The sequence below is a fragment of the Mobula hypostoma genome, chromosome 18 (genome assembly GCF_963921235.1).
Source record: "Mobula hypostoma chromosome 18, sMobHyp1.1, whole genome shotgun sequence".
Taxonomy (NCBI): domain Eukaryota; kingdom Metazoa; phylum Chordata; class Chondrichthyes; order Myliobatiformes; family Myliobatidae; genus Mobula; species Mobula hypostoma.
The window spans coordinates 5,533,071-5,560,393 of NC_086114.1; the positions used below are offsets into that span (position 1 = coordinate 5,533,071).

General features: G+C 44.2%; 1 protein-coding gene across 3 annotated transcripts in view; it reads right to left on the bottom strand.

The window, feature by feature from the left end:
- camk2g2 (calcium/calmodulin-dependent protein kinase (CaM kinase) II gamma 2) overlaps window positions 1-27,323 on the bottom strand; it is a 492,136-nt gene that overhangs the window by 58,656 nt on the left and 406,157 nt on the right. The window contains exons 13-15 of one of the 3 annotated variants that reach the window (XM_063070378.1): window positions 23,334-23,396; window positions 18,599-18,639; window positions 3,221-3,289 (exon numbers count right to left, since the gene is read on the bottom strand). In XM_063070378.1, coding sequence (XP_062926448.1) covers window positions 3,221-3,289; window positions 18,599-18,639; window positions 23,334-23,396 — 173 coding nt within the window. The remainder of the gene's footprint in view (window positions 1-3,220; window positions 3,290-18,598; window positions 18,640-23,333; window positions 23,397-27,323) is intronic. The other 2 variants (XM_063070379.1, XM_063070380.1) reach the window with 2 other exon arrangements.

Genomic DNA, 27,323 nt, shown 5'->3' on the forward strand with positions numbered 1-27,323 from the left:
TGGGTTGAAACACTGGCCCAACACATCTGTGGTATTTGCATTTTCTTAACAAAATATACATATTATTTTTGCAGTTAAACACTTTTTCAAATTTAGAGATACAGTGTGGAACGGGGCCTTCTGGTACATTGAGCCTCGCCACTCAGCAACCCCGATTTAACCCTAGCGTAATCACAGGACAATTTACAATGACCTTTTAGTCTACAAATCTTTGGCATGTGGGAGGAAGCTGGAACTCCTGGAAGAAACCCACGAGCACACAGGAAGGACGTACAAACTTTCTTGCAGAGAATGCCGGCAGTGAACTCTGAACTTTGATGCCCTGAACTCTGAAAGCGTTTTGCTAATGGCTACCACTTCTGTGGTCTTGATCCCTTCCTGTTGCTGTGGTAATGGAGATTTAAAAACAAAGTGAAGAGGTGGGCTGGTTCTGAAGGGGTTACACGCGCCTCACTTTAAAATCACTGGTCTGTAGAATTCACCGCAAATCTGCTGTGCTCTGGGTTGCATTGACAGATTCACATTTTGCGCAGTTCCAAGACCACTTACAGCCATAGAACAATACAGCACAGAAACAGGCTCTTTGGCCCATCTAGTCCATGCTGGACTGTTACTCTGCCTAGTCTCATCGACCCACAGCTGGTCAACAGTCCTCCATTCCCCTACCATCCATGTACTTATCCAAACTTCTCTGAAATGGTGAAATTAAACCTGCACCCACCACTTTCACTGGCAGTTCATTCCACACTCCCACCATCTCCTGAGTGAAGAAGTTCCCCCTCGGGTTCCCTTTAAATATTTCACCTTTCACCTGTAACCCATGACCTCTAGTTGCAGTCTCATCCAACCTCAGTGGAAAAAGCCTTCTTGCATTTACCCTGTCTACACCCCTCATAATTTTGTATACCCCAATAAAACCTCCTCTAAATCTTCTACACTCCAGAAAATGAAGTCCTAACCAGTTCAACCTTTCCCTATAATTCAGGTCCACAAGTTCCAGCAATATTCTTGTAAATTTCATCTGCACCCCTTCAATCTTATTGACATCTTTCTGGTAGGTAGGTGACCAAAAATGCACAGAGCACTCCAAATTAAGCCTCACCAACGTCTTATACAACTTCAACATAACATCCCAACTCCCGTACTCAATACAGTGATTTACAAACACCAGTGTGTCAAAAGCTCTCTTTACAACCCTATCTAACTGTGATGCCACTTTCAAGAACTTAAGTATCTGGATTGCCAAGTCCCTCTGTCCTACCATATACCTCAGTGCCCTACTATTCACTGTGCAAGTCCTATTCTGGTTTGTCCTCCCAAAGTGCAACACCTCAGACTTGTTTGCATCAAACTCCAGCTCTGTTCCTGCTGTCAGTAATCAGATTGACATACATCACAAAATGATAAATTTCATGATAATATGTCAGTGATAATATACCTGATTCAGATTCTGACCCTGATCACTGTCTCCACAGTTCCTTACGGTCTAGTTCATATGATCATATTGGGTAGAGTTGAGATTATAATCAGAAAAATCATCAAAAGAGGGTTAATCTCTTCAAGAGGATGAACAGGAGCCAGACTTATTTTTGATGTGGAAGAATTTTTGTGTAAAGTTGAAATTCCACAAGTCATAAACACAAGAGATTCTGCAGATTCTGGAAATCCAGAGCAACACACACACAATGCTGGAGAAACTCATCAGGCCAGGCAGCATCTATGGAGATGATTAAACAGTCAACATTTTGGGTCAAGACACTTCTTCAGGACTGGAAAGGAAGCGGGAAGATACCAGAATAAGAAGGTGGGGGAGGGGAAGGAGGACAAGCTAAAAGATGATAGGTGAAGCCAGGTAGGTGGGGGAGGAATGAAGTATTTATTTATTTATTGAGATACGGCATGGAACAGGCCTTTTCAGTCCCACGAGCCATTCAGCTCTGAAACCCCCAATTTAACCCTAATCACAAAACAACTTACAGTGACCAATTAACCTACTAACCAGTACGACTTTGGACCATGAAGGGAAACCGGAGCACCCGAAGGAAGCCTATGCAGTCACGGGAAGAAAGTATAATCTCCTAACAGACAGCGGTGGGTATTGAACCTGGGTCACACGTACTGTAAAGTGTTGTGCCACCATGCCGGAAGTTGGGAGCTGATAAGTGGAAAAGGCAAAGGGCTGGAGAAGAAGGAATCTGATAGGAGAGGAGAGTGGATCATGGCAGAAAGGGAAGAAGGATATATGTGAAGTTGGAGAAATTGGTGTTCATGCCATCAGGTCAGAAGCTATGTAGACACAAAATGAGGTGTTGCTCTTTCAACCCGAGAGTGGCCTCTTTGTGGCAGAAGATGAATCCATGGAACCAACATGTTGGAATGGGAAATGGGATTGGGATTGAAATGGCTGGCCACTGGGAAATTCCACTTCTTGCAGAAGGAGCTGAGATGCTTGACATTTGTAACCTCAGGAACCCTTGAGTCTGCTACGTGTCTGCATTCCAGTTCAGGACCGAATTCGATTTGATCTGAATTTGTTCAAAGATCAAAATAAATTAATTATCCATGTATAATCTACACCATATACTACCCTGAGATTAATTTTCTTGAAGGCATTCACAGTAAAACAAAGAAATACAATAAAATCAATAAAAAAACCTCACAAACAAATACTGACAAACAATGAATTTGCAAAAGAAGACAAATAAGTAATAGGTAGACACGGGAACTTCTGTAGATTCTGGAAATCCAGAGCAACACACACAAAATGCTGGAGGAACTCAGCAGGTCAGGCAGCATCTATGGAAATGAACAAACAGTCAACATATCGGGTCAGGACCTTTCATCAGAACGGGAAATGAAGGTGGCAGAATAAAAAGGTGGGGATAGATGGATACTGTAGATAGATAGATAATACTGAGAACGTGAGTTGTAGAGTCCTTGAAAGTGAGTCTGTAGGTTGTGGAATCAGTTCAGAGTTGAGGTGAATGAAGTTATCCACACTGGTTCAGGAGTCTGATGGTTGCGAACCTGCACGGATAATTTCACTCACCTGAACTGACAGGCTATTATATCCTCTCTGGCAGGGAAGTTAGAAGCCAGTACCAATTCATTACACAAGACAGAATAATAACAGCTCTTTGAATTCTCAGGAACAAATAAACCAGCACTGCACAGAGAAACACATCCACGGCAAAGTGAGATGAAGGAAGCTGAGAGTTACCATTGTGGCTGAAGGGGCGGGTTCCTTTGGGGTGCTGACTACGTTGTTTTTGCTGTTGTTAGTCTGTGCCTGTTGAGAAGACAGAAAGAAACAGGTTAGCACAACCCAGAAACAGATCTGTTACTGTCAGACATCTTCAGACCCCGAAGGAGCTGCACTTAGCTATCTTCAAGCGTCTGACAGAGGGAAGGTAAAGAACGAAGTTTTCTTTTAGAAGGCCAGCCATTTTGTCAACGGTTACCAAGCAAATAAAACACCGTAATCTGGAGGGGCACACGGCAGCATTCCAAGGTGAGCTCAGCAACTGATTACTGATGAAATCTACCTAAAAGAAAGTTTGTGCCTGAATAACAAGTGAGTTGGAGTCACTCCAAACTTTCTCAGCATTGGGACCACAGACCTGCCAACACTTTGATTTAATCCCAGTATCTTTACATCTGATAAACAAAAATAAAACTTTAAACCACCACTTTTTTAAAAATGCTGTTTACATTGTAACAGAGCCAGAAGGCTGATATTTGGAAGTGAGGAAGTAATGCTTCAATTGTATCAGATACCAGCAAGGCTTTCGTCCTGTTATTTAAGAAAGAATATAATAGCAGAGGAGACCCACGAGGCTAATTCTTGGGATCTCAGCAAGTCAGGTAGCATCAATGAAGGGGAATAAACAGTCAACTTTCATCAGAAAGAGTCTTGATGAAGGGTCTCAGCTTGAAACTTCGACTGTTCATTCCTCTCCATGGATGCTGCCCGACATGCTGAGTTGCTCCAGTATTTTATATGTGTTGCTCTGCATCTCCAGCACCTGCAGAATCTCTTGTGTTTTTTATTCCTGGGATAAGAGGTTTGTCCAACTATGACGGCTGAAGAAGTTAGAATGATATTCTTTGGAGTTTTAAAGAATGAGAAGCAATCATGTTAAAACATAAGATGCCAAGCAGACATAACAGGGCAGGTGCTGAGAAGTTTCTACTAGGGGGAGAGTTTCCAAGGAGATATGCAATTACAAATGAATTGCGTGGGAACTTCATCTCACGGAGAACTGTGAATCTCTAGAAATCAATGGCCAAAAGGATTGTGGTGGCTTGATTACTGGAGGTATTTAGCGAGGAGATAGATAAAAATTTGAAAGATCAGGAACTGGTACAGAAGAAGAGCTGAGGGATTGGGAAGATCAGCCATGATCGCACTGAATGAGGAGCAGGCTTGAGACGAGAGGCCTGCCTACTCCTGCTCCAATATACTCCCTCACGGACTCAATCTTTATGCACGAATTAATCTCTCATGTTAAAAAGATGACAGATACTAACAAAAATGTGTCACTATTTTTTTTAATACCATTTATTTATTTTTAAACTGAGATAACTGAGACCCCAACTGGTGTATGAGATAAACCATAAAGATCACAATCAGCAGTTCTCTTCTTTAGATCTCACCTTCAGGTTGTGCCTGGGATTGTCACATGGCTACAGAACACGTGGGTGGGTGGGTGGGGTGGGGGTCCTTGTTTTGCTGTTGTTTCATTGCTTGTTGGGTCCTGTGTTCTGCTGAACATGATGGGCATGCTATGTTGGCAGCGGAATGTGTGGTAACACTTGCGGGCTGCCCCCACCACACCCTCGGTCTGTGTTGGTTGTTAACGCAGATGACTTTTTTTTACTGTATGTCTCAATGTACATGTGATAAGTAAATTAACCTGAATCTGAATTTAGCCTCTTCCAGTAAACAGCTTCCACAGTGTTCGAAACGTGTGCCTGTCTATTTGTGTATGCCAGTTACGCAGAAGTTCCTTCCTGAGGAATGTGCACCATAGCGTAATGTTCCCAGTTACCACAGCTGAACATTATTGAAGGATAGAAGGGTTTACTTCGCTGTATTGTGGGGTGGAGACACGACTCTACCAAAGGAGGTGTAACGTGCTCCTTCCCTCTGCTAGCCTGTACACGTGACCAATAAATCTGAATCTTGAAGCAATTCTAGTGGAATATTTGGAGGGAGGAACGGGGCCCGTTTTGCTGTTGTTGTTTTGTTGTTTGATGTGTTCTGTGTTGTTCTGCCAAGCATTGCGGGCATTCCAGGGTTGGTGCCAGGATGTGTGGCAACACTTGCGGGCAGTTCTCAGCACATCCCTAGGTTACGCTGAGTTTTAACGTAAATGACGCATTTCACTGTATGTTTCAATGTGATAAAATGATGTGAATCTAAATCTTGCTTCGTATAAATCTTTGCAGAGTAAGTCTAGTATAGTGATTAAAATGCCTGCAATAGGTTGACAGCGATGTGTTTGGTCCTATTCGAATGACATCCATAATTGTAGAGGTCTGTGCGTTTTATCAGATCACACCTACAGTATGCTGGTGTCTGGTGAACATCAGTGTAAAGGTTGAATGGTCTAACTGGTGATTTGATACCTAAATGCACTAAAATAGTCAATACTTTGTCTGACATTGCCGGGTTTGCACAGGCTTGATTCTTCCACTAATCTGACAAGTGCCCACCTAGATTAAGGACCCCGCAGGAAATGTCCTAAAACTTGCCATGGAATCTTCTGGAATGCAAAGAGAATGATACTGCAGATCGAAGCCTGAAAGTCAATCAGAAGTCCTGAAGTTGAGGCCCAAAGGCTCAAATGCCCAAGTTCTGGGTCTTGCAAGTCTGTGAGTCCACTTGGGAAGTCAGCGGCCTGATGACTGTGTCCTGGGGTTGGGCACCTCTCTGGGTGTTTGAGTGGGTGGGTGGGAGGGAGGAACAGACTTGTTTTGCTGTTGTTCTGTTGTTCTGCTGAACGCTGTGGACATCTACGTTGGTGCTGGAATTTGCAGACTGCCCCGAGAACATCCTTGAGTGTGCTGGTTATTAACACAAACCATAGACTGTAAAACCTTGAAATTTAGGAGCAGAATTAGGTCATTCAATCCACCAAGTTTTCTCCACCATTGTACCATGGCTGATTTATTTTCCCTCTCAACCCCATTCTCCTGCCTTCTCCCTGTAACCCTTGACGCCCTTACAAATTAAGAACCTATCAACCTCCACTTTAAATATACCCAGTGACTTGGCCTTCACAGCTGACTGTGGCAATGAATTCCACAGATTCACCAGCGTCTGGCTAAAGAAATTCCTCCTTACCTTTATTCCAAAAGGACATCCTTTTATTCTGAGGTTGTGCCCTCTGATTCTAGACTCCTCCACTACTGGAAACATCCTCTCCATGTCCACTTCATCTAGGCCTTCCAGTATTCACTGGGTTTCAATGAGATCAACACATTTCACCATGTTTTGATGTACATGTGATAAATAACTGAATCTGAATCTGAAGGTGGATATACCTGCTGTAGACTGGGCTGCCCAGGGGTGGGAGCCCCACATGCATCTTACAGTTTACGTGACCACTATTGGCATCTGTGACCTGGCATACCCAGGGGTATGTGGAGAAAACACCCTTTGGGCTCCTCCTCCAACATATTACACCAAATCTTTAAGTCAATTCATGTAAGCCAAACAGAATATTTCAACCTCAGTTCTAAAATCTTCAATTGGCTCCCTACCTGAAAGAAGATAGTGCAGAAACACCCCCTCTCACCACCATGTCCGTGTAGATCGCCAACTATTCATTTACAATAATCCCAGTTTATTATGCACCCACCCCCCCACAAGATTTAACCACTCACCTACACACTAGGGGCGAATGACAGGGCCCAATTAATCTACGTTTTCAGTGTTGGAAGTAAGTCGATCACCTAGGGAAACTCACGGAATGTGAGGGAGAATAGCAGCTCATTCAGGAGAAGGAAAACTCTGATCTCAAACCTCCTCTGCCTTACAGATATACGCACTCATGGGGAAGGCTTTGGGAGTAAACCCCCAGGAGAAATGCGGAGCCGGAATCCCTATGTTGAGTTCAATGCTGATTGGCAACTACTGCAACACTGCTGGTGCCAGACTGTATCGGTCTCTGCTGTTGCCTGGATTCAACAGCTGCGTGGAGAGGGGGAGACTGAGGAGCGCGCTGCATGGGCAGCAGCTTGCTCTCCATACCGTACTGCCCACGTATCGACTACTGTAGGCGGCTGGGATGCAATATCCATGGTTGACCCCGACCACTGGAGGACTTACACATTATTGTTTCTACCTGAAAGCACTGTTGCAACAACAACAACAATGAAACTGTGTGCAATTCTGGTTGCCCCGTTGCAGGGGGACGTGGAAGCTTTGGCCAGGAAACAGAGGAAGTTCATCAGGATGGTGCCTGGGTAAGACAGTGTTAACTATAAGGGGAGGTTGGACAACACTTGAGTTTTCTCTGGAGTGTGGAAAACTGAGGGGAGGCTGGAAAGAAGGTGATAGAATTATGAGCTGCATACGTAGGGTAGAAAGTTAGTCTTATTCCCACAGTAGAAATGCCAAATACTAGAGGACATTGACTATGTGGAGAGAGGCGGCCTGCTTCATTCACAGCAGCTTGCTCTCCATATTGTACTGCCCTGGCTTGCTTACTGTCCGCATATACGTAGTTAGCTAGGACGCATCATCCATGGTCGCCCCTGACCAACAGAGGTGAAATTCATTCCATTACTTAAATGTACACATTCTATCACCAACTGTCATAATCCTCTCCAGAGGTAATGCATCTTAATAAACTACACTTATTTTCTTACCACTTGTCAAGGAATGTCAGGCATTGAGTTCTTGGTCCTGTGAAATTATGCTGTTTGCTAAGTAGACAAGCCTACAGATTGATAACAATGCAAAAAAATATTGCCATGGTCTTCAAAGAATCAAAACATGCAGGACTCTTGTGTGCTCTCATCAGGCCTGAAGGAATAGGACTTCATTTTAAGTAAGGTAGAAGCATCAGCGTGATCTCAAGACTGGTGCTTATACAACATTGGAAGACAGCTACAGCGGGTAAGCGCACACAAGACAACATGAGGCTGGATGAGGGATGGTGATGGACAATGAAGAACAGGCACTCTTCAATTTGCCCCAGCAACACCAATGGATGGTTGGAGCACATGGCGGAATGGAGCGTATACTCAGCGAGCACAATGCGTGGAAGATGAGGTGAAAATGTCGAAGTCGGAAAAGATCCTCACCATTAAAGGAACACTGGAACTGGACTTCCTTTTCTGAACAGTTCAATGCAAGAGGAGGGAAAGAACAAAACATTTCCACTGGTTAGATAGGAGAAGCACAAAGGGTTTGAGGAGGGTCAGATGGATTGCAATTACAACATGGGAATATCAAAGCCACCTTCTCGTCCACTGTATGTTTCTCAAGCATGGGCAGATATGAGCAGTACTGCAGAAGAATATGGCTCATCCCAATTCAATGCCAGGTCATCTGTCTTCCCAAACTGCCACAGTTGTTACAAGTCAAGGGTTTATTCACCAGAGGATTAGGGGGAGTATTGATGGAGAAATTGGAATTAAATTTGGGAGTGGGCAGATATAACACTTCACTCCAATTGTACGTGGATTATAGTGACTGGGCATCAGAAAACTTGTGGTGGGACAGTTAACAATGAATCTGCCAAAGACATAGTCACAGTAATGGTTAACATATCATTGGTATAACAGAAGCACTTGAAGCCAAGGTGTTTCTTATGTATAAAATAGGGACTTGGGAGGCATGGAGAGAGTCTACAACAATTAAAATGAGAGACTTGGCATGGTTATCAATGCGACAGAGCAGAGCATATGGCTTGAGATCCTCCGTATGATTCAATAATCCCACTCCTGATTACGACTGAAAGATTATTTTAGACTTTCAATACACTAATCAGCAAACTTAAACCCAGAAGAACATACACAAAACGCTGGAGGAACTCAGCAAGACAGGTAGCACTCGGGAGGGAAGCAAACAGTTGATATTTTATTTTACTCTTCGACAGGGTTCTTCGAGCATTTTGTGTGTGTTGCTCTAGATTCCCAGCATCTGCAGTTACTACTTAAATCCAGAAGCAGTTTATACATAGAATAGTACAGTACAGTACAGGCCCTTCAGCCCACAATGTTGTGCTGACTCTTTAACCAATTCTAATCGAACCCTTCCCTCCCATACAGCCCTCCATTTTTCTATCATTCATGTGCCTATCTAAACGTTTCTTAATTGTCCCTAATGTATCTGCCTCTACCACCACCCTTAGTAGGGCATTCCATGTACTCACCACCCTCTGTGCAAAAAAAACCTATCTCTAACCTCCCCACCTATACTTTCCATAAAACATCTTAAAATTATGCCCCCTCTTATTAGCCATTTCCAGCCTGGGCAAGTGTGTTTGACTGTCCACTCAATCTATGCCTCTATTAAGTCAACTATCCTTTGCTCCAAACTGAAAAGTCTTAACTCACTGTGTACATACATCTATTGATGCTTCTCAACACATCTTCAGTGATGTTCCTGGAATCATCGGGTGTTTCGGGTCTTTCAACATCATACAACCTCCTCCAGGTGACCCAGCCGGGGCTGATCAGACCCCAGCTTGTGTCCAGATGGCTAGCTACTTATGACTCCATGGCTCCCCTCTTTTGAGCCACAGCCATCTTGAGGCCCTCTCTGCCGCATCGGCGGTATGGCGGATGGCTCGCCTCTTCCTCTCTCCCTTGATGCCCAAAATGCTGAAGGCCCTAACTAAAGAACGGGCTATGAATCCCCTACAACCAACCTCCACTGGGAGACACCTCACTCTCCATCCAGCCTGCTGACAGTTGCTGACCAGTCCTGCGTACTTGGAGAGCTTCCTTTCAAAGGCCTCCTCCAAGCTATCTTCCCATGGGACTGTCAGCTCCAGCAGCACCATTTGCTCAGTAGACTCAGACACTAGGACAATGTCTGGTCGCAGGGTGGTGGCTGCGATATGGTTGGGGAACTTCAGCTGCCCTTCGAGGTCCACCAACAACTGCCAGTCCCTTGCAGAGGTCAGAATGCCTGTAGATGTTCTTTTGGCAGGTATTGGCTGCTCCCCAGCTCTGACAAAGGCAATGGTCAACCTATCCACATAAAATATGATCTCTAATCCAGACAGCAACATGGTAAATCTCCTCGGCACCCTCTTTATTTTCTGCCATTTATCGTCTCTATAATCTATTAATTTGCGCTATGTTAGCCTGCACTACACATTTATAATTCTCAACTCTGCTGCTTCTGGTAACAGGAGTTAATTTGATCTAAAGCCCTCCAGCAAGGGTTAATATTTGGGTTCTTGGCTCCTCCTCTGATAGCAGACTAGTAAAAATTAAGTTTTAATTTATAGCTTTATTCCAAAAGAAACCACCATTAAATCTTAAAACCAGCATTGTGAACTGGTTTCTACACAATGCACAGAGGCTAATGTCTTCCTTCAACGGTCTGCTCAATAGCAAACAAGTAACATATATAAAAATGAAATAAACAGTGCAAACAGAGAGCTGAACAGTGAGGTAGCGTTCATGGGTTCAATGTTCGTTCAGAAATCTGATGGCAGAGAAAAAGAAGCTGTTCCTAAAATGTTCAGTATGTCTTCAGGCTCCTGTAGCTTCTTGATGGTAGTAATGAAAAGAGGGCATGTCCTGGGTGATGGGTTCCTTCATGATGGATGCTGCCTTTTTGGGGCATCGCATTTCGAAGATGTCCTTGATGCTGGGGAGGCGAGTGCTCGCGATGCGATTGGCTGAGCTAACAACCCCTTGTAGCCTTTTCCGATCAGTGACACAGCCAGTTAGAATGCTCTCCACAGCACATTTGCAGAAATTTGCTAGTCTTTGGTGCTGTACCAGATCTCCTCAAACTCCAAGAAGTATAGCATGCCTTCTTCATAATTGCACCAATATGTTGGACCCAGGAAAGATCTTCAGAGATGTTGACGTCCAGGAACTTGAAGCTGCTCACCTCTCAATGAAGACTGGTGTGTGTTCTCCCAGCTTCCCCTTCCTGAAGTCCACTATCAATTTCTTGGTTGATAGAGAAACTTAGAAGTTTCTAATCCTAATTTCTATACTCCAAATGATGTACAGCTGCTGGCATGCCTTCTTTGTAATTGCATCTGCAGAATCTCTTGTGTTTATGTGGTCCACATGTGAGTCGCTACTTACCAGGTTATTCCTGGCTGTTGTTAAGAACAGTAACTCCATCACTTCTGGAATTCTGTACCTTCCCCGTGTTTGGACTAGGACCATTATGGGATCTGGAACTGGGTGATCCTAACTAAACCCAAACTGGGTGTAAGTAGGAGGATTATTGGTGAATTAGTGCCCCGTTTAGGACATCAATGATGTCCATTCCATTACTTTGCTAATGGTTACCAGCTGGCTGATTGGGAACTAATTAGCTGGATTGGAGCTTCCTAGTTTCTGTAAGCAGGACGTATCAAAAAAGTTGCAGAGGGTTGTAGACTCAGTCTGCTCCACCACGGGCACTAACATCTCCACCATGGGCACCAACATCTCCACCATGGGCACTAACATCTCCACCATGGGCACCAACATCTCCACCATGGGCACTAATATCCCCACCAAGGGGACTAACATCTCCACCATGGGCACTAACATCTCCACCAAGGGGACTAACATCTCCACCATGGGCACTAATATCTCCACCACGGGCACTAACATCACCACCATGGGTACCAACATCTCCACCATGGGCACTAACATCTCCACTATGGGCACCAACATCTCCACCATGGGCACTAACATCTCCACCAAGGGGACTAACATCTCCACCATGGGCACTAACATCTCTACCATGGGGACTAACATATCCAACAAGGGCACTAATATCTCCACCATGGGGACTAACAACTCCACCATGGGCACTAACATCTCCAACAAGGGCACTAACATCTCCAACAAGGGCACTAACATCTCCAACAAGGGCACTAACATCTCCGCCATGGGCACTAATATCTCCACCATCAAAGCAATGCCTCAAGAAGGCAGCATCCATCATAAAGGACCCTCGCCATCCTGGACATACCCTCTTCTCGTTCCTACCATGAAGGAGGGGTACAGCGTCGGGAAGACACACTGTAGTTTTAGGAACAGCTTCTTGCTCTCTGCCATGAGATTCCTGAATGGACCATCAGGCTCTTGAACCAGAGGGGATAATTTCACTCAACTTCACTCACCCCATCACTGAGTTGTTCCCACAACCTATGGACTCACTTTCATGGAGTCTTCGTCTCATGTTCTCAATATTTATTGCTTATCTATTATTATTTCTTTTCTTCTTTCTTTTTGTATTTGCATAGTTTGTTGTTTTTTGCATACTGGTTGTTTGGCCGTCCTGTTGGGTGCGGTCTTTCATTGATTATTTTATGTTTCTTGTATTGAGTATGCCCACAAGAAAATTAATCTCAGGATTGATATAAATGTATGTTGTTAATATATTTACTTTGGATCATGAACACCATCTTACTTATTGCTCTTTTTTGCACTACTTATTTATTTTTAATATATTCTTATACTTACATTATTTATTGTAACTTCTAGTAGCATTTGATGTGTTGCAGAGTATTGCTGCCACAAAACAACAAACTTCACGACCTACAGTATGTCAGTGATAATAAAGCTGATTCTGAATTTTTCTATCATTAGGTAGATGGCAGTGTTGCTACTCTCTTAACTTCGCTGGAGCCATAGCTAGATGTGGAGCACAGATCTTCCGTAACACAGCTGGGACGTTGTAAGGGTGTCCTTGTGCAGGATTTCCTGAAGGTTAGCTTGCATATTGAGTCGTTGTTAAGGAAGGCAAATGCAATGTTAGCAGCCATTTCGAGGGGGCTAGAACATAAATGGAGGGATGTAATGCTGAGGCTTTATAAGACATTGATCAGAACGTATTTGGAGTGTTGTGAGCAATTTTGTGCTGGCATTGTTGGCATTGCTGGCATGAAAGGCATTGGAAAGGCTCCAAAGGAGGTTCACAACAATGATTCTGGGAATGAAAGGGTTATTGTATGAGGAGAGTTTGATACTCTGGGCCTGTACTCTCCTGATGATGGATGCTTATATACATAGATTGATTGTATGTCCACAAGGTGACGCTGGGCTGTGCAGAAGGTGACTGATGGGAAGTAATAAAGCAGTGGTGGAGGTGCTGGTCAGCCTTACTGCTTGGGGAAAGGAACTGTGAGTCTGGTAGGCTTGGTGTAGAAGCTACATAGCCTCCTCCTGATGGGAGTGGGACAAACAGTGACTCCCTGGGTTTCCTCCCATATACCAAAGATGTATGGTTAGTGAGCTGTGGGTTTGGCTGCCTTGGTTACCATGGATACACAGCACAAAAGCAACAGACAGTGTTTACAAAAGCAAAATTGAGCTAAATAATAAAAATATGAAAAATTCAATATGCCAGGAAAATGTAGCGAATTGTATGGATACTCATACCTTTTTTCCTGGGAATCAGTATTAACTTGCCAGGTTAAGATAACATATTGGCAAATCTATTGTCATAAGTTAGTGGCACATTATTTAATTAGTACATGGAGTTACTTGTAATCTAATATCTTTAAATCATTCTTTAGAATTTCAGTTGAATTTACACCGTAAGATCATAAGGAGTAGGAGCATAATCGAGCCATTCAGCCCATCAAGTCTGCTCCATTCCATCGTGCCTGATTTATTCTCCCTCTCAACTCCATTCTCATGCCTTGTCCCAATTATCTTTGACACAAACCAAGCAAGAACCTATCCACCTCTGACTTGGCCTCCACAGCTGTCTGTAGCAAAGAATTCCACAGATTCACCTCCCTCTGGCTAAAGAATTTCCTCCTCATCTATGTTCTAAATGGATGTCCCTCTATTCTGTGGCTTTGCCCTCCGATCCTAGACTCCTCCGCTATAGGAAACATCTTCTCCACATCCACTTTGTCTAGGCCTTCCAATATTCCATAGGTTTCAATGAGATCCTCCTTCATTCTTTTGAACCCCAGTATTGTCCCAGAGCAATCAAATGCTCCAATATGCTATGCTACTGTAGCAGATTGTGCAAAATTTATTTGTCACATCGATGTACATCGAAACGTGCAGTGAAATGTGTCATTTGCGTCAAATCAATTCTGTGACGATTGTGCTGGGAGAAGCCTGCAAGTGTTGCCACACCTTCTGCCCCAACATAGCATGGCCACAACTCGCTAACCCTAACTCATACGTCTTTGGGATGTGAGAGGAAACAGGGGCAGCCAGAGAAAAGCCACGTGGACATGGGGAGAATATACAAACTCCTTAGACAGTAGCGGGAATCGAATCTGGGTCACGGGCACTGTGATAGCATTACGTTAACCACTATGCAAAGCAAAACTCCATCAAGGAGCATTAATGCCCACCTCCATCAACAAGTCTGTCACAATCTAATTCCCCAAGACCACCAACTCTTCAGTGGATTTTTGGACTAGATATATATCATTGAATCACATCCATACCCAGGACTAAACACAACTATCTTGGTTATTGCATTACAGAATCTAAAGAGTATTCTCAATTCTAAATATAGTTGATGGGAAAGACGCAGAATTCTCTAAACGGTCACTTTGATTTCAACATCACTCTACCATTCTACAACTAACAAACAATTCTGAAAACAGAGTCTAATTACAAAATGGCTGCTGACTAAGGGTCATCACAAGGGAGGGAAGATGGATTGGATTAGATACTGAAATCTGTTCCTGAAATCCTGGAATTACATCCTTAAAATGCACATAAGAGCAGTGCATATTGAAAAGGGCCTTTTTGTACTCCAAAACCTATCAACTTTTTATAAACCCAAGTTTACATATTTGAAGTATAAATCTTCCTGGTTTGGAATTCAGACACATCCATAACACCCCCCCCCCCAAAAGACATTTTTAAAGACACATTTGTCTGCTCAGATGGGGTTTTATCTTGGCAAAATTTAGAAACGTACATAGAAAACCTACAACACAATCCAGGCCCTTCATCCCACAATGCTGTGCCGAACATGTACTTATTTTAGAAATTACCTAGGGTTACCCATAGCCCTCTATTTTTCTGAGCTCCATGTACCTATCCAGGAGTTTCTTAAAAGACCCTATTGTTTCCGCCTCCACCACTGTTGTTGGCAGCCTATTCCACGCACTTACCACTCTCTGCGTAAAAAACTTACCCCTGACATCTCCTCTGTACCTACTTCCAAGCACCTTAAAACTGTGCCCTCTCGTGTTAGCCATTTCAGCCCTGGGAAAAAGCCTCTGACTATCCACACGATCAATGCCTCTCATCATCTTATACACCTCTATCAGGTCACCTCTCATTCTCCATCGCTCCAAGGAAAAAAGGCCAAGTTCACTCAACCTTTAAAGAAAGGCAGGCTGGTAAAGATAGGATTGATCAACTAGTCTAAAAATTTAGCACTTGGCTGCACAGTTATGGCTAAATAAGACTGAAATACGGCACGTGGATTATTAAATCTTCTCTGTTCATAAGTAGGAGGCAGAATTAGCACGGGGAGTGAGAGAAACCTCTTTCACAGAGTTTATTACAGAAAGTGATGGGGATGTACATCAGGTCTCTCACAGTCTAGAAAGTTATTGTTTCAGGGTCAAGATATCCATTCTGATTAAGGGTATTCCACCTGAAACACTAACACCACTTCTCTCTCCACAGATGCAGTCTGACCTGTTTTCTGATTTCATTTGGACTTACGGCATCTGTGATGCTTTGTTTCCGCCCTCAGGGAAAAGCTGAGGTTCAACTCCCCATCTTGAAGCTTCAAAAATGTTTGCTTTCTCCATATTAGTCAGGACTTGAATGAATTTGAAATAATCTTAGGAAAATAAAGCAGACACACACGCCCTCCAAATCACACTCCCCCCGATATACACACTGTCCCCCCACATACGCACTCCCCTTCTACATACGTAATCACACAGAAAGCTCTCCCCACATACAGACTCACCCCCACCATATAATCAAATCGAAAGCCCTCTCCACATACCCAACTCTCTCTCTCTCTCACACACGCCCACTTCTCTCTCTCACACACACACCCACTTCTCTCTCACACACACCCACTTCTCTCACACACACACCCACTTCTCTCTCTCACACACACCCACTTCTCTCACACACACACACCCACTTCTCTCTCACACACAAACCCACTTCTCTCTCACACACACACCCACTTCTCTCACACACACCCACTTCTCTCACACACACACACCCACTTCTCTCTCACACACACACCCACTTCTCTCACACACACACCCACCTCTCTCTCACACACACCCACTTCTCTCTCACACACACCCACTTCTCTCTCACACACACACACTTCTCTCTCACACACACACACCCACTTCTCTCTCACACACACACACTTCTCTCTCTCACACACACACACCCACTTCTCACTCTCACATACGCTCACTCCTCACCCACTTCTCTCTCTCACACACCCACTTCTCTCACACACACACACACTCACTTCTCTCTCACACACCCACTTCTCTCTCACACACACACACCCACTTCTCTCTCACACACGCCCACTTCTCTCTCACACAGACCCACTTCTCTCTCACACACACCCACTTCTCTCACACACACACACACCCACTTCTCTCTCACACAGACCCACTTCTCTCTCTCACACACACCCACTTCTCTCTCTCACACATACACCCACTTCTCTCTCTCACACACCCACTTCTCTCACACACACACACCCACTTCTCTCTCACACAGACCCACTTCTCTCTCTCACACACCCACTTCTCTCACACACACACACACACTCACTTCTCTCTCACACACACACACACTCACTTCTCTCACACACACACACACCCACTTCTCTCTCACACACGCCCACTTCTCTCACACACACACCCACTTCTCTCACACACACACCCACTTCTCTCACACACACACACACACCCACTTCTCTCTCACACACACACCCACTTCTCTCTCTCACACACGCTCACTTCTCACACACACACCCACTTCTCTCACACACACACACCCACTTCTCTCTCACACACACACCCACTTCTCTCTCTCACACACGCTCACTTCTCTCACACACACACCCACTTCTCTCTCTCACACACGCTCACTTCTCTCACACACACACCCACTTCTCTCTCTCACACACACCCACTTCTCTCTCTCACACATACACCCACTTCTCTCTCTCACACACCCACTTCTCTCACACACACCCACTTCTCTCACACACACACACCCACTTCTCTCTCACACAGACCCACTTCTCTCTCTCTCACACACCCACTTCTCTCTCTCACATACGCTCACTCCTCACCCACTTCTCTCACACACACACACACTCACTTCTCTCTCACACACCCACTTCTCTCACACACACACACACACACACTTCTCTCTCACACACCCACTTCTCTCTCTCACACACCCACTTCTCTCACACACACACACACACCCACTTCTCTCTCTCACACACACCAACTTCTCTCTCTCACACACCCACTTCTCTCACACACACACCCACTTCTCTCTCACACACACACATATAATATACTAGTGCACCTGCCCCACACACAACACAAATCTGCACCTTCCACACACAGAGAAAATCTCTCTTTTAACAATTACAACACATACACAATTACTTCAAATGCATGCAACAAACATGCATGTGCTCCAACTGCATGATACACTTTTGTGTGTGAATCACACACGCTCCACAAATGCCCACACACACACTGAACAGGAACCTCTCCACCTGTGACTCTCTTACTCTATACCTTCACAGACCCACAAGCAAAACAAGCATGCACAGACACTGTATCACATCTGAGACAAGAGCAGAGGCATCACCCAGAGTCATGGAACACTTCAGCACAGAAAAAAGGCCTTCGCCCCATCTAGTCTGTGCTGAACTATTATTCTGCCTAGTCCCATTGAGCTGCACCTGGACCATAGCTTTCAATACTGCTCCCATCAATGTACTTATCTAAACTCCTCTTAAACGTTGCGATTGAACCCGCATCCACCACTTCCACTGGCAGCTCGCACGGCCTCTGAGTGAAGAATTTCCCCCTCAGGTTCCCCTTAAACATTTCACCTTTCACCCTTAACCCATGACCTAGTCACACCCAACCTCAGCAGAAATAGGCTGCTTACACTTACCCTCTCTAAACCCCTCATAATGTTGTATACCTCTATCAAATCTCCTCTCATTCTCCTATGCTCCAGGGAATAAAGTCCGAACTGATTCAACCTTTCACTGTCACTCAGGTCTTCCAGACCTGGCACATCTTTGTACACTTTCTCTGCACTCTTTTAAACTTATTATGGAGTTCATAATGTATCCCCCACATTAGATATGCAGAGACAGATTATGCACATACACATACAACATACAAATGAACCTCAGTCAAAACCTTCAACCTACCTTAACTCCATCTGTCTTCTTGTTAAGCAAATTCTTAGCTGCTGTAAAATCAAATGAAAAAGAGAGTGAATATTCATTGCATTACAGACTGATAATGTGCAATGAATCGCTTTGTTGTTCTATTCAGCAGAAGAACACTTTTGAAAGAATTTAAAGTATTTTGTAATAATCAAAAAGAAGAAAATGATCAGTATTACAGTAAACCCTGAATCAAAGGGCAAATTCAAGCGTTTTTCATTAAATATTGAAAATTACTGTCATGATCTTACCTCGTATGGATTACACAGAGAAAGTAGAGAGAATAGAGAGAAATATAGAGGAGAAAGATTGATGTTTGAGTTGTAATAGTCAATACTTTTTGTTTCTCATAGCAATTTCATTCCAAATGCGGTGGATGGGTTAAATGTTGGGAATGGCATGAGGCAGGTCCGTAGGAACCACACAGACAGGTACAGTTTTGGCCTCAACAGCTAGAATTGGGATCTGTCCTTGACTCTCATACACTGCCACGTTTCCAGTCAGACCAACGCAGTGACAGCCGAGAATGCTGGAAGATGAAGGTGAACACTGGGTGGCAGAAATAGAGGGGTTACAAACTAACAATAACTCCATCATGAACATTCCCAAGCCCAGCTAGGAAAGGAGGAGGGTTGGGCATGGGGCTAGCAACCCCATCCCGTAAAAACCCAGGGCAAGAGAAACACCAACAGAAACTCCACAGACCTCATCCCTGGGAGAGGAAAGTCCTTCAAAGACAGGCTACACCTGGAGACAACTTGAAAGACTGGCCCAGGATGGAGAACTGTGGTGAGCTGCTGTCGACGGCCTATGACCCAGTAGGGGTGATGGGCTGACATAGAAAGAAGAAACTAGCAATGTCAGTTCTTCCTGGGGACCAAGTTACCACCATAAGACAAAGGTTGGGGTGGAGTTGGGAATGGCAAGAGAGGAAGACAGGAGGTGACCAGGGAGTGAAAGTGACATGCAAGTGCTTCCTAAGGGCCTGCCATGAGGAACACAAACTCTCAGCGGGAAACAACATGCTCATTCCTCTATTCTTCCCTGCGTCTCCACATTCCGAATGGACTGGATCCATGAGTGAAATGTCAGGACATGAATCACAGCTTTTGTTCCGATATAGATCGGACACGTGCGTGCGCAGCAGAGGAGTGGCCCTTTCAGTGGTCACAGGATGGAAGGTATTAGGCAGGCAACTCATCTTCATGCAGACACGCAGAGGCAAGGGCATGTGATGTGGGCCACACACGCTTAGTACATGACGCAAATGAAAGGACTGGAGATGATTTATTTTAATCGCCTTCTAATGGTTATAACACATTTTCCAGCTAGTTCTTTGAATGCAGATTGCTTTGGAGTGCCGCCTACCTTTCCCCAACCCCTCAAAACCTATGCAGGTCCTCTGAAGTTGATTAAGGTGAAGGACTTTTCTCCTGTGGTAAATCCATGTGCAGAGAGTCAGTGATAAGGTATCTCAGAGAAGAATTCCTCATATTGGTAACTATGGGCAAGTATTGTCCTTTCACAGTTCAGTAAGTGCTTGTGTAGCCTTGTGTTTCTCATGTGGGAGAGCATCACATGCCTTGCTTGTACATTAACAGAGTGACTGATTGAAATATCATAGTGCTGGTGAGTGTCAAAATCTGGAAACTGGGAATGTCCAAGGAGATGAGAATCTGAGCTCAAAGAAAAAAGGACTGCAAACCTTATACTAAATGCCAATCTTATCAACTATATTTTATTATTTGTTAATTTACTTGTGGTGTTGTGTGTGACTTATACGTACTGTGCTGTGTACCTTGATCCAGAGGAATGTTGTTTCGTTTGGCACTGTTTATCTGTGCACTTGAATAACAATAAAATTGAACTTGGACTTGAGACAATGGACATTTAGCTTTCATTATACCCTAATCTTGATTTTTAAAAATATAACGACGAGAAACATACACGCCACAAAATCACACCTGCACTATCTCTTCCGTAGTTCTCAGAGGGCACGTTTGTAACTTAGGAGTTAAGAGTTTTGGGAAAAGGTAGAAGAAGATCAGCCTTGATGGAATGCTGGAGAAGGCTCGAAGGGCCAAATGGCCTAATTCTGCTCCAATGTCATCTGGCCTTGTATGTGAGGAAAATATTGAGGCGGAGGTGCTCAAATGTACTTCTGGTGCAGAAGAATGGAGTTGCAAGTCTCTGTAGAGCCTATAGGACAAGGAAATGGGTTCTCCAGCCCACTGGCCATCGAGTAGCCATCCAGACTGAACTCATTTGTTATCACATGGCCTGTTACCTTCCATGTCAAGTGCTTGCCTGAATACTTCATCAGTGTTTGTGTGCATATCTGTCTTCAATTGGTAGAAGCCAGATGTCAACCATCCTGGAACGTAAAGACAATCTTCCCAAAGTCTTCATTAAATCTCCTAACCCTCATCATAAACCTGGATGTTTTGATGAAAGAGCTCTCTGTGAAGAGGAAGAGTTACTCATTATCTGCCCTTTTGCAATTTGTCCAGTGAACAGACTGTTTTATATTCCAATAAAATGTTGAAATGTTGGGTTTCATACTTAAAAAAACACAAGTGAAGGGATTTTTATAAGCTCGTCTGTGGTATTCATTGATAGTTTGCCTGTTGGGCATTTATCCTTGTTGTTGGAGAATGACAACCTCACCTATTTGATCTACTCTGCTGGTACTAGTGTTCAGGTACCACATCGAAGCTGACAATTCTATTCCTTCCTGTTGCCTTTTCCTTCCCCAAGTTTTTTCTTCAGTTTTATATCTCATTATCCCAACTTGCCTTCAATACCACTTGTGTATTGCTTCTATGCAAAGAACCATGAGGCTCTCTCCATGCTTCTCCACGTATCTGTTACGTACTGATTTACAGTGAAATGAACTCTACACTCCTGGACTGTAGGAGAATATCACTAGTGTTTGTTTAATACTCTGTACGTTGCATGCAAAGAGTTCAGTGTTCCCTTCTGTTTAAAATAATGTTTGCGAATAATTGATGGGTCTGCTAGAGGCCAAGGAAGATGGCCTGCCAGGGATAGAGCACTGTGCACTGTATGTGCATAGGAAGGGAAGAAAGGGAAGGGCTGGTTTTGCTGTTGTTTTGTTGCTTGTTGTGTTCTGTGTTGCTCTGTCGAGCATTGTGGGGTGCTATGATGGCGCTGGAACGTGTGGTGGCTTTTGTGGGTGCGTTGGTTGTGAATGCCAATGGGGCACTTCACTGTGTATTTCAAAGTACATGTGTCAAATAAATCTGAATCGTGTCAAAGTCTTTATCCAAAATGTTCTCTTCAGGTTGGAGGAGCAACACCTTATATTCTGTTTGGGTAGTCTCCAACCCAACGTCATGAACACCGATTTCTTGAACTTCTGGTAATTCCCCCTCCCCCCTTCACCATTCCCCATTCTTGTTTCCTTCTCACACCTTCCCTTCTTACCTGCTCAGCACATCTCTCTGGTGCTCTTCTCCCTTCCCTTTCTTCCATGGTCTTCTGTCCTCTCCTATCAGATCCCTCCTTCTCCAACTCTTTATCTCTTCCACCAATCAACTTCCCGGCTCTGTACTTCACCCCTCTCCCTCTGCTGGATCCACCCGTCACCTGCCACCTTGTACTTTTTCCTCCCCTCTCCCACCTTCTTATTCTGGCATCCTCCCCCTTCCTTTCCAGTCCTGATGAAGGGTCCCAGCTCGAAAACATCAACTGTTTATTCCCAGCCATAGATGCTGCCTGACCTGCTGAGCTCCTCCAGCACATTGTGGGTGTTGTTCTATTTTTAAAAAAACTCACTCCATTATGGTTCTTCCAGAATTAGGTATGTGGGCAAGTATGGAGTGTGGTGCCTACGTGATCTTGTCTTGATTTGTTTGGGCGAAAAGTAATTGTTCCTCTCTCTCTTCACCATCTGAGGCTCCTGGAATTAAACACTTTCCACTCAAAAAACAATTCTACAGTAGAATGTGGTCTTGACTGCAATCCAGGCATTAGCACAGGACTTTGACAGACTCAGACAGTATTAGCACACGCACCGACACTACAAGCGGCAGAGTGTTGCCAGAGCTGGAAATGAGAAACAAACAATAGATACACCAGATCAGTGAACGTCTGTCTGTTCCGGGGCTGTGAAACTGTTTCCCAAACCTCACCATTGTGTCTGCAGTGTGCTCTTAACCGGCTTCTTTCAAATCGCTGTTCATTTGCAATGTAAACACCAATTTAGTCAGAACATGCTAACCCCATGCGCCAAATCTGTCAGAGTGCGTTGTAAATCACAGATGATCAAATACGTATATGCATATTAATTTATAAAGAGGTGGTGTGTAATAGAATTGGACTCCAGCATGGGATCATAAAAATGGCCACACATGTGTACAGACTATTTGCTCGATGTGGTGTCCAACTTAAATTCTTGCACCCCGATATATATATGTATATAGATAGAGGCTGGGGTATATACTCAGATTTGTGTGTGTGTGTGTGTGTGTGTGTGTGTGTGTGTGTGTGTGTGTGTGCAGACACATAGATGCAAGTATCTATGCTACAAGTACATTTGTGTTTTCTTTTAAAATCACATACCTTTATTGCTTTCTTAAAGGGAAAAGTAACTGCAATGAGCAATGATGAGCGATGGTTAAATGAGTCATCCCGCGTTAGGTGAAAGCACTCAGTCGGCATGCTGCGTTTCACAGTGGTGTTCCATAGCACATACCTTGCTCAGCCAGACCAGCAGCAGCTGTGGCTGCTGCAGCCGGAGCTGTGGACTGCCTGCCAACTATCGAAGGGAAGGATTTAGTGAAAGGAGCCAAGAAGGCTCGAAAGGTTAAAAGAGGAACGGCAAAGCCCACGTGTTTTAAAAGCCCACCCATTTTCCCCCTTTGAGTTCACGGCTTTCCATTTACACCCAAGTCTCTTTAAAACACACAAGGAATTAGAGCATAGCACATTACAGCACTGTACCTTTATCCCACAATGATGAGCTGACATTTTAACCTTTGTCAAGATCAATTTAACCCTTTTCACTCCATTTACATACTCTGACTCCTCCTCACAGTTAACCCACGAGATAATCCAACTTTCAGAAGCATTCATGGCTGTTGAGGTCATGTGGCTCTGCCATCTCTCTATTAGAGCTATCCTCTTTTTTAATAGAACATAGAACAGTACAGCACAGTACAGGCCCTCTGGCCCACAATGTTTTAACCTACTCCAAGATCAATGTAATTCCTCCCTCCCACATAGCCTCTCCCCCCTCGCTTGGTCCGTGTATCTGCCTCTACCACCAGAGGAAATGACTCTCTTCTCTTCTTTTACCAAACTTCCAAGAGTATTTTGGTCTCAGATCATTTGCACTCCACCCTTCCCCCTTCCTCACTGAACACCATTAACCTACAAGTCTGTGGAACAATGGGAATTCAATGGAAAACACCAACAGCTTCTTCATGGATCACTCCTGTGTACTGCTGCTCGGGAGCCTTTTGAAATGAATTTAACCTTCTGATACACAGTACAGGCCCTTCAGCCCATAATGTTGTGCCAACCCTTTAAACTACTCTAAAATTAGTCTAACCCTTCCCTCCCACATAGATATTCATTTTTCTTCCATCTATACACTAGACAACCACCAGGCCTGGCAGCGTGTTCCATGCACGCACCACTCTGTGTAAAAATCTACCTCTGGCATCCCTCCTGGGCTTTCTTCCTTGAAATTACGTCCCTTCATACTTCCACCCTGCAGACCAGCTGCTGATTTTCCACTCGATTATGTCTCTTGTCATCTTACACATCTCTGTCAAGTCACCTTCCATCTTCCTTCACTCCAAAGAGGAAAGCCCTAACTCACCCAACCTTTCTTCATAAGCCATGCTCTCTAATGCAGGCAGCATCCTGGTAAATCTCATCTGCACCCTCTCTAAAGCCCTGAAAATTATTGATAGAAATGGGTCCTTGCTAAACATGCACTGGTGTCAGTCATCATGTATTGCTCCCTGCTTAGAAAACCAGGCTTTATTTTTATGGAAACAAATGCCTTTCATTGACTCTATTATCTTTCTTGGATTTACTAAGTATGCCCACAGGAAAATGAATCTCAGGGTTCTATATGGTGACATATATGTACTTTGATAATAAATTTACTTTGAACTTTAGAGTTTGGAACACAATTTGGCTGTGATACAAAACTGCAATAAGCAATGAGTTTCCAGTTTGTGGAGTTTCATTGCTTGGAAAAACCTGTCCATCTTTGCACCAGTCCCATCCTCCTGCTCTTACACCCTCTAGCAGTTTATTCCAATGTTCAAAGCTCAAAGTCTAAGGCAAATTTGTTATCAAAGTATGTACACGTCACCATATACAACCCTGAGATTCACTTACTTGCAGGCATTCACAGAGAACAAAAAAACTACAGTAGAATCAATGAAAACCTATACACAAAGACTAGCTAACAACCACTGTGCAAAGGAGGGCTAACTGGGCAAATACAAATAAATAAACAAACAAACAAACAAACAAATAAATAAATAATACCGAGAACATGAATTACAGAGTCCTTGAAAGTGAGTTGTGGAATCAGTTTAGTGCTGAGGTAAGTGAGGTTATCCATGCTAGTTCAAGAGCTTGATGGTTGATAGGTAATAACTGTTCCTGAACTTGGGGGTGTGGGACCTAAGACTTCTGCACTTCCTTCATGATTGTAGCAGTGAGATGAGTGCATTGCCTGGATGGTGGGGGTCCTTGATGATGGAAGTTGCTTTTGTATAGCATCGCTCCTTGTAGATCTGCTCAATGGTGGGAAGGACTTTTTCTGTGATGGGCTGTGCTGTATCTACTACTTTTGGTACACTTTTTTGTTCTTGGTCTTTGGTGTTTCCAAAACACGATACAAACAATCACAAGTTTGTCAAAGTTTTAGATGACATGCCAATCTTTGCAAACTTCTAAGAAAGTGGAGCACTATTGTGCCACGTTGTGATGGCACTTCCAAGCTGGACCCAGGACAGATAATCTGAAATGATAACACGAAGGAATTTATTGACGCTCTCCACCCTCTAAGAGGACCACAACCTTGTGTAGGGCTTGGAGGCTTGCATGCCTCAATGAACCGGAGATCTATGTTAACTGGAGACAGGGCCCTGTGCTTTGGCTCTTGACAGGCCAAAGGGTAGAGGCCAGACTAAGAATGGTCCAACGGTCCTCCAGGTTCAGGGGTTCAGCTCAGAGCTAACCACCCTGACTGGTCAGAAAACAACTGTTATGAAAACAGCACTGAAGAATCCTTCTACACAGACAGAAGCAGAGGACCTGCACTGCTGCCCTAAACACTCGGGGTGTAACGGGCAGTCAGTAAGACAGACCCTCTCCACCTCTGATCCCCAAATAAGGACTGGCTCGTGGACCTCTGGCTTCTTCCACCTGCAGTGTTGAAAGCAACATCTCACTGGGAAGTTTCATGGGCAGGCTGTTGGTACCACAGATTTATCAGGCAGCACCGGCCTGTAAGTGTAAATGAGCTGAGAAAGGACAGAGGTGCTCATGGAAGGCCTGTGAAACAAAAGTTTGTTTTCCTTTCCCTCCCTCCCCTCATTTCTTATTTAGCTTCTGTCCCCTTCCTTTCCAGTTCGCAAGAAGGATCTCGGCTTTAAATGACGGCTGCTTATTCCCCTCTGTAGATGCTGCCTGACCTGCTGAGTTCCGCCAGCATTTTGTGTGTGTTGTTCTGGATTTCGGCATCTGCAGAATCTCTTGTGTTTAGCTTAGAATAAAGCTTAACAACAACAGCAGATGATAGGTGAGATCAGGTGAGGGAGAAAGTGGGTATGGGGGGATGAAGAAAGAAGCTAGGAGGTGATAGGTGGAAGAAGTAGAGGGCTTAATAAAAAGGAATCTCACAGGAGAGGAGAGGAGAGTGGACCATGAAAGAAAGGTTCCCTCTGCTCCTGTTATTCTAGCTTCTGCTCCCTTCCTTCCTGGTCCTCTTGAAAGATCTCAGCTTGAATGTCAACTGGATGCTACAAGACCTGCAGAGTTCCTCCAGCATTTCTAGTTGGGTGAAAGGAGAATAGAGTTGCATACAGTATGGAAACAGAGCCTTGAGCCCAGCTAGTGCATGCTGACCTCGATACCTATCCAAGCTGATCTAATTTGCCAGTGTTTGAGTCACAACCTGCTGAACCTTTCCAATCCATGTACCTGTCCAACTGTCTTTTAGAAATTGTTATTAGACCTGCCTCATCTACTTACCTTGCAATTCGTTCCACACAGATACTACCTCTTGTGTAAAAAAAGTTAAAGACTGACTTGATTTGTCATATGTACATCGAAACATACAGCGAAATGTGTCAGTCGCGTCAAATCCAATCAGCGAGGATCGCGCCGGGCAGCCTGCAAACATCACCACGCTATTGACGCCAATATAGCATGCCCACACCTCACGAACCCCTAATCTGTACGTGGGAGGAAACTGGAGCATGTGGATGAAACACACGCATTGACAGGGTGAACGTACAAACTCCTTAGGGATGATGGTAGGATCTAGACACCAATTTATTTATTCATTTAGAGATACAGCACGGAATAGGTATCTTCTGGCTCAATGACTGCATCGTCCAGCAACCTAATGATTTAACCCAGCCTAATCACAGGATAATTTACAATGACAATGGACCTACTAACCTGTATGCCTTTGGCCTGTGGGAGGAAACTG